The sequence below is a fragment of the Convolutriloba macropyga genome, chromosome 2 (assembly GCF_964194025.1).
Source record: "Convolutriloba macropyga chromosome 2, txConMacr16.3, whole genome shotgun sequence".
Lineage (NCBI taxonomy): Eukaryota > Metazoa > Xenacoelomorpha > Acoela > Convolutidae > Convolutriloba > Convolutriloba macropyga.
The window spans coordinates 52,647,958-52,663,399 of record NC_134469.1 but is presented as its reverse complement, the minus strand read 5'-3'; the positions used below and the strand labels follow the sequence as shown (position 1 = coordinate 52,663,399).

At 37.3% G+C, this 15,442-nt stretch overlaps 1 protein-coding gene across 3 annotated transcripts in view; it reads left to right on the top strand.

Moving 5' to 3' along the window:
• Positions 1-15,196, top strand: part of LOC142358761 (uncharacterized) — a 49,359-nt gene extending 34,163 nt beyond the window's left edge. For all 3 annotated transcript variants that reach the window (XM_075410334.1, XM_075410335.1, XM_075410336.1), the window contains 4 exons: positions 733-861; positions 1,736-1,850; positions 2,011-2,415; positions 14,619-15,196. In XM_075410334.1, coding sequence (XP_075266449.1) covers positions 733-861; positions 1,736-1,850; positions 2,011-2,415; positions 14,619-14,872 — 903 coding nt within the window. In that variant the 3' untranslated portion in view covers positions 14,873-15,196. The remainder of the gene's footprint in view (positions 1-732; positions 862-1,735; positions 1,851-2,010; positions 2,416-14,618) is intronic.
• Positions 15,197-15,442: the final 246 nt, after the last annotated feature.

The following is a 15,442-nucleotide window of genomic DNA, read 5'->3' as shown; positions in this document are numbered from 1 at the left end:
CGTTAATTGATTGCGGAGCGTTTTTAAAGCCTTACACTTTACTGGTCTCTAAAGTATGCGATTCACTGGAACTGGCTCGAGGAGATGATTTTATGGTTTAAAAACGACTCTGAAATTTGACATTCCTCAGTCAACATCTCCCCCAAACGCTCCCCTCAAAACTCTCCTGTCCTCCTTATCCAACTGGAACATTGGACCGCCCTCTAGTGCAGCCTTCCTAAACCTACCCCCCTCCCCATAACCGTACCCCACCCCACTATCACTTGGAAATTTTTTATGCTAATTTTCATGTATAAACTTGATCGCAGCAAGGTACCTTTCACATCAAATTCATAAGAGGAATTAACTACTTTCCAACTCTTTGTATACTTTCTAAATTTTAAAGAGCCCTTGGCTGTTCTAAGCCGGACAATTTTCTAATTTTTCAAGTAGCCGCCTCTTTTGTTCTTCCTAAATATAATGCAATATTTTACAGCTTAATCGTTTTCAAGCTTAGTTCACTTCATATTTATTTTTGACTTGCATGTTTTCACACATAGTGGCACTGTTTTTTTTTTGTAGAATGTTGGCAATCTGATTCAATGACGCCATGACGTCACCCTGACCTATTCCAGTCATCTGTCGTCATTTTTTTAAATTTATTTTCTCGAATACGTTTGGTGCCATTGCAGGTTAGGGGGCCAAATGTACAGATTTTCCGATCAATTGTTAGCTACGTATTTATGGTTCTAGTCTAAGTTCGTGCGGAATGTGACGCCTTCTTTCATCTGGACAACGAAGACCAACATGACTTACGTTAAGAGGGCAGGAGTGAACACTTTCTACAACCATTTCCCAACCACAGCCTCATTCACCACTAAAGTATGTACACAGCGGTGTCATGACACTTTAGCCAATGCAATTTACCCAAAGCTATTAGACCCGCAATGCCGTCATACTCGACCTGCCATTTTACCAAATGTCATTTTCGTTTTACCCTATTGTGAAACTTACCAGAACAACTGATTAGCACAATAAAATGCCTTCGGACTTGATATAAAACTATCACAACGCAAAATGGGATTATATTGTTGGCTTAAGTATGCATAAAATTAAGTTTTAACATATGTTAAAACATCCTTGAAAATTGCTACTGCTAATCTGTAACTGTATCATTGAACGAAATGATAAAAGGGCATTGGGTATCTTGGGATTGGCATGCATACCTCTTGCGAACAGAGTTGTACCTCATCTCACCACATTGTCTAAAAAGTGTGACACTCCAAGAGTGTATTGGATAACTCCGTAATATAGCAGCTATTTTAGCGTTTAACCCACAGGTATATTTCTATCTATTATAATTCACTTTGGTAAAAATATAGTCTCAATTTTTGCTGAGAAATTGGAGGAAAAGTGCACTGATTTAGACTTCCACGAATCAAAAGACGGCGCCTTTTTGACTGTAAAGGGACTTTTGCTCAACCTAAACAAACTCTAGACTTCTAGAGCACCCAACTTATCAACTTATTGTCTCACTGCTTTACCCAGGTTGAGGTCCACACCAAAACCGTCTCTGATCAGACTTTCCCAGACCGAAGTGACCTTTGATCAGACTATTGTGCGCTCGAAACTCAGTGCTATATATAGCTGACCCTATATTTTCACGCTCGGTCGTTAGCTGAACACCGAATTGTGATGGGAAAGTACTTACTGTGTGAGTACATATTAGAGTTGCTTATTGTTGTTGTGTCTGTAGCATGGACTCACCACAACTTTGAAGAGTGTGTCATGGTACGGACAAGTGTGCGAGGATGAGATATACCCAAGATGTTATCGGATTGCAATCCCAGAGGAAAGACAGGCTTTCATTGGTTCGTTTTCAATCTTAAACTACCAGTTTTGATATGAATCAGATTAATGAAAAGGATTAGTTTCTTTTTCGAGAACTATAAAAATATAAGACTCGGTTAAAAATAATTTCGAAAAAAAACATTAGTAGCAAATCAACTTTGAGTCATTCTCTTTTATCAGAGGACTTTCGGCTCACAGCTTGTGTTGCCGTGATCACCATGGCCACAGAGGCATATCAGAGGGAGCAAATTCAACGAAGAACGCTGGAAGCACAACAAGAGAAAGAAAATATTTTGGAGTCAACAATAGATCACCCTGATAACTTGGAGAAAGATCTAAACAATAGCAGCAACAACAACAATAACAATAGTATTAGCAACGAGGATAACAGCGGTCAGATAAAAGATGATATCAAAGAAAACATTTCTAGTCCAGATGGCAATTTTAAGGAATTGAAGTTTAGTGATGAGGTCCTAATTGACAAGCCCAGCAAACGGGAACACGACGAAAGTGTAGTTCTGTCTCTCCTAAATGATGAAGCAAATAGAAGGCCCCCTTCTGTTTCTAGAAGACGTCCAAAGTCAGGTAACTCTCAAATGTGATTGATGAATATCTTCGGAATATCCTCTCGTAATTGCATTTCATCAAAGTTCAGAAAATAATTTCAAGCTCAGTTTTAGTTTCGTAAATCGTGCAAGCTCAATTTTCGCACGGATAATTTTAGCAAACGTCACATAGCTTGGACGTCACATAGCTTTGTACATAGCTTGGACATTATTGAAGAAAAAATTGGAAATCAGTAGTATTAAACTTTTATGACTAACAAGAAGCCATTTGCCAACGTATGGATGCCAAAAATAACAAGCATAGTATGATTACCAAGAAATCAAATGTGTTTTTGTAAGAGATTTTGCAAGAAATCACATATGAGTCTTGTGTGATCAAAACAGGATTTTGTGAAGAGAGAAATCATGCATGAAAAAATTGGACGATAGATTATTAAGAACTGTTGTTTCTTCGTTGTTACCATTAGAATGTCTTGAGTCCCGAGAATCAAGAAAACGAGAAACCTTTTCACCTAACTGTCATTACTCCAAGTTATCAGTAATCCAAAACATTTACTCCACTTTTGACTTATTTTTGTTTCCAGGACATTTATGCTTCATTTTCGAAGATTCTCTACTCAAACTCGTTTCAATTAAACCTTTTAAAAATGTCAACCAAAAATGCTGCGGTTTTTTGGAAATTTTACTGTAATTTACGGGCTGCTTTTATATATTTTGTTGTTTTGGGCACTACTTTGCTATAATTTTTCTTAGAACAGCGCTATATTACCTAATATTTCGTGTTATTTTGTTGATCCTTATTACATCTTTTTGCTTACAAAATCAAAGTCTTATTGAACCAGTTTATAAAAGGATTCGAGCGGTTTGTTTTGATAATTACTTGTGGTACGAACGGAACAAAATTTTAGTTAAAAATTATCAAGCAAGGTGTCATTTTTGTTATTAATACCCGCAAAGCAATAGCTGAGTCTAATATTGGATTTCTCTTAGATTTTTTAAAATTCAAAAAATTTAAATTGTATTGGGGCGCTATCTTTTTCTTGAGATCTGTTCGCACATTTTCATGATTTTTGAAGTCAAATTAGAGTATTGATTTTGGTCACGCCGAAACATGAAGTGGAGCGGAAAAGCGATTGATTTAGGGCGTAAAATTTTTCATTCGAATTTTAAATTAGAAGCGTGAGAAAATGGTGTTTGAACAAAAATTGGCTTTCTCGCTAAGGGTTTTTTGTTCACATGCGGCATTTTGGCATAGATATTCACTGTTTTTTCTTCTTTTATGATCTAATTTTAACTGAACTGCGTGTGTGACGCCATTTTTCACTCTCAGTGTAGGGTGCTTTTTTCTAGTTTGCGTGATTAAATTTTTGGTCACACGTGATTTTCCTCACTTTCAAAAATGGCTCCCTCTCTCTGAATTGACTTTTCTTTTTTTAATTCAAAGAAACAAGATCAAATGATTGTGTGTCACTTGAACTGAAGGTTATTTATGGGCAACTAAAACAATCAGCAAATCGTGAAACACTTAGAAATTCGTTAAATCAGCAATTAGAAAATGATAATCATTTTAAAGTTTTCAAGTTTTTCCGCAACAAATGTGACGTATTTAGCACTGTGAAAGATCATTTTACGTTTTCGCAAGACTTTTTCCTGAACTTCTGCCAACCTCATAACCTTGGTTCGATTTTGAAAATGAATGCTGTTGTAAAAATTTCAGAGTAATTGCCGTCAGCATATGACATTGGTGTTTACCTAAATCTAAGTTTTTTTTGCTATTGCGGATCATCATAAATAAAAATTTTTCATAATTTTCAATATTTGGTTTGAAAAAACTTTGAGGTCAATTGAACCAAGTTGACCTGAAACCAAGTTGCTTTAACTTTGTATATTACGATGCTAAAATATGGAAAAACAAAATTTTCTGTTAATTTTATTATGTTCTTCGTTTTGATTTCTGAAAACTATACATAAATTATCTACAACCAAGTTCTCCCAATTCGCGAGTCGATTGAGCATGTGCCGGCGTTTTGAATCAATCCAACATTGTTTGAGGACTACTACTTTTTATATCTGTTTGTCGCTTCTTGAAGAGCACAGCTGCACAGCGGTACTTATACCTTGTTGTTCCGACCTCACTTGTGGGGGGAGGAACTATATACTCAAATGGTTTTTTTTGTTCAGACAATTTTGGCGAATCGATATATTCATCGTAGAGACATGTGAGGGGTATCATTAAAAAGCTCGTGCAGTGTAGAGTTAGGAATTAAAGAGATTTTTTTTGTTTTTTGCGAGGAGTTATCGAGATTTAAAGTTATGTGTGAACACCGGATATTTGGCATAATTTGGTTCACTTTTAGCTTAATTTTCGACCAAATTAATATTTTTTCTATAAAAATATCAATTCAAGACTACATTTCATGCCAGTAAATGACACCTTTTTTCCTTCCTTATAAAGAAAGGAGAAAAAAAAGCTAATTTCGGTCTCATGGGTAAAACTTTAAAACATAAAACTCGAATTCTCTCCGAGAGCGGGTTTTTAAGAAAACTTTTCTTTTTTTTCTTTTTTAAGTCATTTTTCGACTAGACACTTTCCATATCAAGATTCTATTAATGAAGAACCTCACTTACATTCATAAGAAGCTCAATGAACAAGAAAATTGTTTTCGAGTGGTCGCACTTGTTTTCTTCTCGCTTCTACTCTGACTTTTCGTAATTTTCAAGGAAATTATGATTCTCTTTTTGAGATTTTACTTAATTACGCTTTAAGTGAACCTATCTAATGCTTTGAGTGAACAGCTAATGGCTGTTAAGTCATCAAAAACGAATTTTTTTAATGACATTAACCGATCTTAAACCTATTTTTTGAATTCTATGTCATTTTCAGTAGCAACAGGACCTTCCTCCTTTCTACTGCAACCAAAATTAATCTTGAGAGCGTTTTTGACTTCTAACTAATGGTTTTCCGATTCGATGCCACGAGCTTTCATTTTAATGAACTTTTCTTTAATTTTTGGTTTATTTTTTCTCATTATTTTGGTTCCTTTTGAAATCTTATTACATTATAATAATACCGATATTTCTCATTTGGTCAGTGAAAAACGTATAATGGATCATAGAAAAAGTTTTCACAGAAAAACTTATGGTTTAAATGGCGTAGACAATTTCCTCTCGCACTTTTCTATTGAGTTTTTGGTTTTTGCCTGTATTTGTTGTTGTTTTCTTAACCATAAGACTTATCGTGATGTCTCATTGAAGACTTATGAAGAAAAGATATAATAGTCTTCCCATCGAGGCATAATTTAGCGTTTTTAATGATTTCCTTTCAAAGCTATTGAAACTAATGGCGTTGATTTTACGTGTTTTTCGTAAAAATTTTAGGGTATTGATAAACTTTTTCACATTTGTCGATTTTTTTAAGTCGTTTTCTTAAACGAAGAAGCGTCCCCTTGCTGTTAAAAAATAATTGAAGATTGAAAATTTTGCTGAAAAAGTCACTTTGCTGTTTGTGATTGTGTTTTATACCGATTTGTAGTCGTAAAATGCTGAGAGGTCTCAAAAGCTTCGAATGAGGATTGAATGAAAGATTCTACTCAATGCAGTCAGTTTATAGCGAATAGCTTTAAATTTTATGATATTGTTCGTTTTCATTTTTTTTCAGTTTTTGTTGTTCTTTTCAAAATTGATGGTTTTCTTGACATGTTCTCGTAATAAGAGATCCCAATGATTTTCAAATAAAAATTTAGTGAACTTATAATCGTTCAGTATAATTTCAACTGAATAAGTATAAATAATAACTGAAATAAGAGAAACAGTATTCAGATAAAGCTGATGATTTTAATGGCTTCAATAATTTGTGTTTTCGCAACTTTTTTTTAGTTTTTCTGCAACTGTAGTTCATTTCTATGGCTTAGTCTAAGCAAATTTAGGTTTTTTAGGTCTTGTATTGACTTTTATCATGAAATATTTTGTTAAAGGTTAAGTGTTTTTAAGACGTAAGAAGTTATGAAACGTTTTTAAAAATATTCATTGATTTTTGACTTTTGCTTCATTATTTTTTTTGTCGACTTGTTACCTAGTCCCATTAGTGAAAAAATCCCATTTGCTGTGTAGTTAAGAAAGAGTAACTTTGTGTAGCTAAGGTTTTATCTGATTACAATTTGACGTTGTTACAAGGTGCTTTTATTTTTAGATTTTGAAATTTGTTTTTTGTTTTTTTCCTCGTAGTCCTTTAATAGCAGATCTCGTGAGCGCTTTAATGAGGCATGGCATTATGTAATTCAGTTAGTAGTTTGGGTGTGTAAAAGTTTTTTTAAACTCGAACATATATTTTTGATTATCTCTTCATTTGGTTGACAATTGAGTCAAAAATGTAGATGAGCTCGGGTCGGAATATCATGTGCGAACGCACATTAACGAGCCTCCTTGTTTCCTTTATTTTCAAATGTCCATTAAAATAAGCAAAAAGTTGTTGTTATCAAAATTTGCAAAACTAATTCAATTGCACATCAGCTGTTTCTCTTAATTTTTCTCTCACAAAAGATGAAATTTTGATTCCAATTGATCTCGTTTTATATTATCAACGTTTGATGGTTCTGCCTACTATTTTCTCTTCTTAGTTTAATCCTGAGTTTCATTACTTAAAGGTAATAAATACTCTCTAATGTCTCGAAAATTTAAAATTTTTTTGGGTAGTCGATTACTTTTTTGCTAGAAACGGCAATCATCTATTAAGTTTTGACTGCTTTTTTTGTTTTCTAAGTTATTTTTTACCTGAATTGATTACTGACGTGTTTCAAATGCCTTCTAATGATGTAAATTTACAATTAGTTTACAAGGATGCCTACACTTTTAAAATCTTTTTGGTGGTTTTTTCTTCCAAAACAAATATATTTTTTGTTTTATGGGAGAGTCAAGTATGAAAAGCAGTTTTTTTAGCATTCGAAAAGCGATAGCTGCTATTATTGGGGACATCGTTGTTTTTTTACAATCACAAAAAATTTTTTCACACTTTTTGGTGATTTTTGAAGTGAAATTGGAGTAATGTTTATGTTCACACCGAAATAAGAAGTAAAGAAAAAAAGTGAGTAGTTTTGCGGCGTGAAGATTTCACTCAAATTTAAAGTAGAGTGAGACAATGGTGTTTGAACAAAAATTCGCTTTCTCGCTAGCGATTTTTTTTGGTTCACATGCGACTGTGTTTTTTCCATATTCGGATCGGATTTTTTATTACTGGTTTTCTCAATCCATTCATAGTTCATTCATAGGCTTAGTTTTTCTGCTTTGAACCAAATTTCCTTTTTTCGCTAGTGGTTTTTTGTTCACATGCGGCATTTTAAGTTTTTTTATTTTTTATTTTTTTTCCCAATTCAATCATAGTCCGTTCTAGGTCAAGTTTTTTGTTTTGTCAAAGAAAATGCTTTGAATTGTACGCCAGGATTTGTGCTGCTAAGTTTTTATACCTTTGGTTGTATAATTTAATTGATCGGCTGGCTAGTTGGGTGATAGATTTTGTTGTTTTTAAATTATTTTTGGGTTGTTTTTTCAACTCTTTCACAAGAGCTTTAGTTGTCTGTCAATCGTTATTTTTTTTGTTGCAAATTATCTGAATTACAGGTTCCCTTACCAATATTTTTTTTCTGAAGTTGCCAAAAAACAAAAAAAATTTTATCAGGTTTTGCATCAGTTTTTGTCAGATACTTTTCTCATACTTTTCCTGTTGTTTCAGAATTATTAGTATAAATAGGTAGAATATGCATTAGGTCAGTGAAGATGGTCGCCTATCTACTTCGAGTCGTTTCCGGAATTCTTCCGGCTATGTTTTTTTAAAAGCCGCACAGCGATAGCTGAGGCTATTATTGGCCTTCTCTTGGTTTTTTTTTTATTTCGTCGTCATGATTTTTGTTACGACCATATGACGTCACAGCCATTTTTTGTTCATTCGTTCATGCAATTTCAATTGAATTGCATGTGTGACGTCAATTTTTGATCTTAGTGGAGCGAGTTTTTTTGTTCATGCGCGTGATTATATTTTTGGTCACACTTGACTTACCTCACTCTCAAAATTGACTTCCTCACTTTGAAATTGACTTTTATTTACTTAAATTCAAAGAGATAAGGTCAAATAGGTGTGTGTCACTCTAAATGAAGGTTATTTGAGAGAAGCTGATGGAGGCAGCAAAAACTTATACAGATTTTTAATCAAAATATAACAGATCAGCCTGCAATGAAAAGACGAATTTTTTTGGTCTGTCTTTTTTACTGTTTTTTTAGATTACCGATCTACGAATCTATTGCGGCTATTTTCTGGCAATCTGCCAGCTATGTTTTTTAATTCGCCGTCTCTATCGATGATTCTTGCTACCATTGAATTTTTCAATTTCAGTGACGTCTACTGCTTTGCAGTGAAAATTTGTGTGCGCGACGTCATTGGTTCTGCTTTCAGGTCGATTGCGTGACTTGCCTCACTCAAATAAACGACTTCCGAACTCAAAAATGAACTTTAATTTTATGAACATTTACCGGTTAAAGATCAATAGTCTGAATCTAAGTAGTGCCAAACGTTTACTTCCTTATTCTTGAGTATTAGTGTTTTGGGTTTTTGATTTTGAATATTAATTTTGAAAAAGCTTTTTTATGGTTTTTTCCGTATAGAGAGTTTGTGTCACATAAAAATTACAGTCCGACGATAACCCAAAATTTAGTCTATTAAAGGACTGGTGGTCAATCTGTCTATTTTATTTCTTTAGTTGTTTCAATTCCGTGGAAGGCCACAAGTGTTTATCACAGCTATTTTTCGGTAATCTGTCGGCTAGGTTTGTTATTGTTTTTGATGACTTTAACATCTGTTTTCGGTTTTAGATCTAGGCATCTGAGTTTTTTTTTACTTTTCTGATCGCATAAGTTAACAGTGATTGTTGCTTCAAAATGCTCCCCCAGTTTTTTTGTTTTATAGTTATGGTTCTAGGACAATATTTTTTTCGAATAGTCAGTCACGATTTGACGCCCTGTGTATTCTGTTTAGCTCTCTGACGGTTCTTTCCGTTTTACTTTCGTCCGCAAACTTCAAAAGCGTAGTTAGCCTAATTGTTGTGATAAACTTATTAAATAGTGACCCCTTTCCCTTTTTCAAATCGTGTATTTTCAGGAGTTTGATCTAGAGGACTGAACATTCAACGAAAATTAAGTTGAATAATTAAGTCCCACTGCCTCTAGATTAGTGGGTGAAGATATTCCCCAGAACACCATTTATGGTGTTTATCATCGGCGCTAGCTGCCTAGCCAACGCTATCAAAGTTGCTCCCGAGGCACTCAGAAGTCAAGTACAGCCTATACTTTTTGCCAGAAAAGGACTGAGCCTGAACCCCAACGCCAAGAATAAACGGACGAATCTCGAGCTCCTACTCACCCGTGGACCATTAAAGAACAAAAAGAACTTGATACTTTGGCACGGAGTGATCAGCAACTCCATCACCAGGCAAATCTCGAACAATTACAGTGCCCTACCCGTCTCCAGCCTCGTTGAACTACTGCGACGTTTCAGTGATCGGATCTCGGCTATAGTGTACTGTCAACGACTAGGATCCCCAAACATATTAGAGGAATTAAGAAAGCTTGACATCCTGGTGATCGACGCAGGAAAGAAGTTACTATCAAAGAGACGCCAACGATCAGGGTGGTATCGGAAACAGCTTTCATTGGTTCATCCGGACTCCGCGATAGAGTTAGGGCTTCTTACAAGAGTGCTCCAGAGAAGAAATAACCTGAGGAGCATCGTTCTTCGGAACAGGACCTCCGGACGGAAGCGCCCATCTCAGAAGAGAAGCGAAAGAAAAACAAAAAGGAAACGACCTTCAAAGAATAAGAACAAAAAGAAGAGAAACAAGAGTACCGGCACCAAGTAGTCGCTAGCGCGTGTATACCACTGCTCTGGTAGCTTCCTTGAACTTCTGTTCCGGTGCGGCCTAGGTGGTGGTATACTCCAAGTAGTCACTAGCGCGTGTATACCTCTGCTCTGGTAGCTTCCTGGAACTTCTGTTCCGGTGCGGCCTAGGTGGTGGTATACTCGCCCCTGACAAAGTGAAAATGCCACCCAAACAGACGAAACAATTAACTTCTACCAGTGGAGAGGAAAGAGATGGCTGGAATTGCGAGAAATGCAAGAAAGTGTTTATAGACCCCAATGACAAGATAATTGAATGCGACCGCTGTAGCAAACACTACTGTATCAAATGTATCAACATGCCAAGCGCAGCCTATGAATACATGACCAGACCAGAAGTTATCTGGTGTTGTGATGCATGTATCGACTTCGCCAGGACAACCATAAAAGAGGCAACACATCCACGGAATGATGTCGAAGAACTACGTAGCGACCTAAACACCACGATGAACTCGGTCAAAGCGCTGATGAATGACTTCTATTGCTTCATGAACGGACAGAAGAGCAGAGAAGTCCCCCAATCGAGCGGATCTACCGCCCAAAATTGGGTCCCTATTCCTCAGCAACCGGTGAAACCTATAAAAGAAATAATCCTAGAAGCATCTGCCGAACAGAAAAGAGAACAGGAGGAAGAAAGTAGACGAAGGAAGAACATTGTAATTCACAGAGCACCGGAAGACAACCAACAGGGAGAAGAAGAGAGACTCAAAGAAGACGACGAACCAGTTGACTCATTACTGTGCGAGATTGAACTACCAGACTTACGAGCCAAAAAATGCAAGAGACTTGGTAAGAAACCCACCCAAGATGACCCAAATGCAAAACATAGACAACTGATGGTAACATTCGAGACAGAGGAAGAGGTTGCAAAAGTTCTACAGAATTTGACTAAACTGAAGGTGAAGGAAAAACGACTCGTCAACCTGAGAGTTTCTCCAGACCGAAGTATGAAGGATCGAGAAATTGTCCGAGAACTAGTACAGAGGGCAAAAAACCTGACAGCAAACGAAACAGGAGACTACGTGCACCTCGTCCGAGGGAAAACCATAATAAGAGTCAGAGCCAGAAAAAAACATACAGACGGAACCTCGAACTCTGGTTCAGCAACGTGGACACCATAAGTGCCCAGAAGACATCAGAACTTAGGATACAAATTGAGGGATCAACTGTCAAACCGGACATTATCCTGTTATCAGAGGCAAAACCAAAGAACTCAACTCTACCATGGGACCCATTATGGCACAAAATTGACAACTATTCACTGGAGGGTACCAATATGAACCCAAAGGAAAATGGACGAAAACTTCTGACCTACATCCGAGACGACCTAAAATATAACTTGATAAGTGAGGAATCCATTACCGAGATCCAACAACTTGAGATCAAATTAGCCGGCAGCACTTTAACAGTAGTAAACATGTATCGTAGCCCGAGATCCTGCGACGAAAACAACGCGACAATCAACGAGTATCTGAAAAATATCGGAAGATCAAGGAAAAAAATTCATAGTGGTAGGCGACTTCAATTATCCAGATATTGATTGGGAAGTGGCACGTGCAACTGGTGAAGCAGAGAGCAACGAATGGAGATTCCTGGAAGCCGTGAAGGACTCTTTCATGGAACAACATGTGAAGACGCCAACTCGAAGTGCCAGAAACAACCGACCATCTTTGCTAGATCTAATGCTGACTCATAGTTCCCTGGAACCAAAGAGAATAGACCATTGTGCACCCTTAGAAAAAGGCGATCATGTAATGACCAAAACATCGTTTGCTCTAACTGTAGGAACTGACATCAAGTATCGCCGAAACTACAGGAAATCCAACTTCAAAGCCATCAGAAAGTACCTGAAATCTAAATTAGACACCAACTCCACAGTCACCCAAAATGTAAACGAGAAATGGGAGCTCTTCCGGGACACGATCCAGACCGCAGTGGAGAACCACGTTCCATTGACAAAAATAACAAGGGGAGAAAAAAGTAGATTACCACTTGACTCCGCAACTAGAGAAGCCATCAAACAAAAGAAGAAGACATGGAAGCAGTTCATCAAGGAGAACTCGGACTGGTCATATCGAGAGTACGCACGAAGACGGAACATGGTCAGGAAGCTAACTAGAAAACGCCAACATGAAAAAGAACAAACTGTGGCAGCGTTGTGCAAGAGCAACCCGAAAGCGTTTTGGTCTTTCGTCAACCAGAAAACGAAAACAAGGGAAACCATCCCCGACCTTGAGAGGGAGGATGGAAACACGACAAGCTGTGACTATGAGAAAGCAGAAACGTTATCCAAGTTCTTCGCATCTGTGTTTGTCCACGAAGAAGAACCAGACTGGGACATTGCAGTCACAAACCGAGACCAAATCGACGACAACATCAATATATCAACAAGTGAAGTCTTAGAGCAACTAAAAAAATTAGACGACACGAAATCACCAGGATATGACGGAATCCACGCTAGAGTTCTGCTGGAAGCAAGAGAAAAAATAGCTGAATATCTCACAGAAATTTTCAACGAATCTTGGAGAACAGGTACAGTCCCGGACGACTGGAGAAGGGCCAACATCTCAGCGATCTACAAAAAAGGACCAAAGAAAGACGCAGCTAACTACAGACCGGTTAGCCTGACATCCGTATGCTGCAAAGTTATGGAGAAGTTTGTAAGAAAACACCTCATGAACCATATTCTGACAAACGACCTGATTAGTCAGAAATTGTATGGGTTCATGACTGGAAGGTCGACAACACTGCAGCTCTTAAGAGCAATGGACGATTGGACAGAAGCGCTAGATAAGAATAACGAAGTGGATATTATCTACCTTGACTTCAAAAAAGCCTTCGACACAGTCCCTCACCAGAGACTCTTCAGAGTACTACATCAACTTGGAATTGGAGGTAAAACCCACGACTGGATCCGAAGCTTCCTCAATGGAAGAGAGCAAAGAGTGATGGTAAACGAAATTCCTTCAAGATGGGAACCAGTACTGAGCGGAATACCGCAAGGATCGGTACTAGGACCAGTCTTGTTCATCATCTACATCAACTCAATGACAGACGTGGTTCAGTCCCCACTCCTACTGTTCGCAGACGACGCAAAGCTCTACAGAGAGATCTCAACAGTAGAAGATCAACTAGTCCTCCAGAAAGACCTAGAAGAACTCCGAACATGGTCGAAGACGAGCCTCCTTGAGTTCAACGCAGAGAAATGTGTAAAGATGACATTGACATCAAAGAAGAAGACCACATCAGAGAGAAGGTACAATCTTAACAAAGACCAAAATCTGAAGAGTGTGTACAAAGAAAGACCTGGGAATAATGACCGACAGCAAACTTAGTTTCGAAGAGCACATCTGTATGAAGTTGAAGAAAGCGAACTCTATTCTTGCCCTAATCCGCAGAAGTTTTATTAACATCAGCGAACAAGTATTTTTACAACTGTACAAAGCATTAGTCAGACCCCACCTAGAGTACGCGAACCAAATCTGGTATCCAAATCTTAAAAAGCATAAGACCAGTATAGAAAATGTTCAAAGAAGAGCCACAAGGCTAGTTGGATCCCTGCGAGGTTTAAGTTATGAAGAGCGGCTCAGGGAACTCAAGCTACCAACCACAGAATACAGAAGACAAAGAGGCCGGATGATAGAAATCTTCAAAATCATCAATGGAATGTACGACGAATCTGCTACGGGAAATCTAATTCAGTTTATCGAACGAAACTCGAGGAAACATGGGCAGCAACTTTCCATCAGAAGAGCACGACTGGAGCTGAGGAAAAAGTTTTTCTCAGTTGATGGACCTAAAGATTGGAACGAGTTACCAGAACACGTCGTGTCAAGTGAAAGCTTGGATATCTTCAAGACACGACTTGACAGACACTGGCGACACAGGATGTTCCGCGAATTGTCCTAGGGTAAGGGACAACACGGAGGAGCTGGTCGACAGAGGCAACAAACCTACAGACCAGAATACTCGAACTCGAACTCTGTAGTTGTTTTGTTTATCTTTTGATGTCCTTATTTATTGCTGTAAATTAATCCCGTATGATGAAGTCTGTTAAAAAACATTGAGCCTAATTTTGAGAAGCGCGTCTTTTTCGTAAAACAATTTTTCTAACAGTTGCCTTTGTTTGATAGGTTTCCTTTATTTAATCGGCATCTCCATCAACTCTATTTTGCAGCATTTTCAACAATCTACCGGCTATGTTTGGCCTATATCGCGTCCATTTTTTTGAGAAGAAAACTTTCCTATCAGAACTGTGTTTAATAAATCTGTGTTTGCTTCAGGCAAACAATCGAGGAGTAACAATCAACTAGTATACCTAGATACTGCCATTTTGGAGTTTGCCGTCAAAATTTGTGCGCAGTATTTGAGGGAAGTAGATGTTGGAAACTTGGATGAGCCGGATCTGGACTATGGTCCAGACAAGTTCCTAGGTGCTACGGAGAGCGAGTGGCATGGATTCACTAACAACTACTACAAACTGGCACAGTTAGTAATTACAATTCTCGACACGACGAAAGAGCCACTAATCGCTTAGCTTACTTATTAAGTATTTTATATTTTTATATGCATGATATTTAGAGTATGCTGTAACGTAAGAAAAATATACAAAAAATTACCATTTCAGTCGCAAACGTTTGCTCAAAAATACTCCTAACAGTTTTGTGGAAGGTTGAGTGTTATAACCTGCTTTCCTAACTATGACACCATTTTTGTGATCATCGGAAACATAAAGGAAAATTTGCAAGAGAAAAATCGGATCTGAAAAACAACCTTGCTGCTTTGTTCTTAAACTGAGAACTAGGGGTGCGAAAAAGTTCCAGAACAAATTTTGCGTACTTTGGAGGCGGACCTAAATGAAAACGCTGGAGCTATTCATTGTTTACGAAAAGTTTTTGACCGGTGTGCTGTAAGTTGTTATCATAGCGACAATTTTTAGACAGATTGAGTATTTTTTTATAAAACCAAGAGGAGTCTGAAGTAGGTCTAAAAGTGTTTTAATTGGTTTTTGCCTACTTTCTACGAAATGTTAGAGAAATTTTTTTTGCCTTATACAAAAATTTCGCCTATAAAAATTAGTTTTGCCTAATCAAATCGAGCCGTCGGC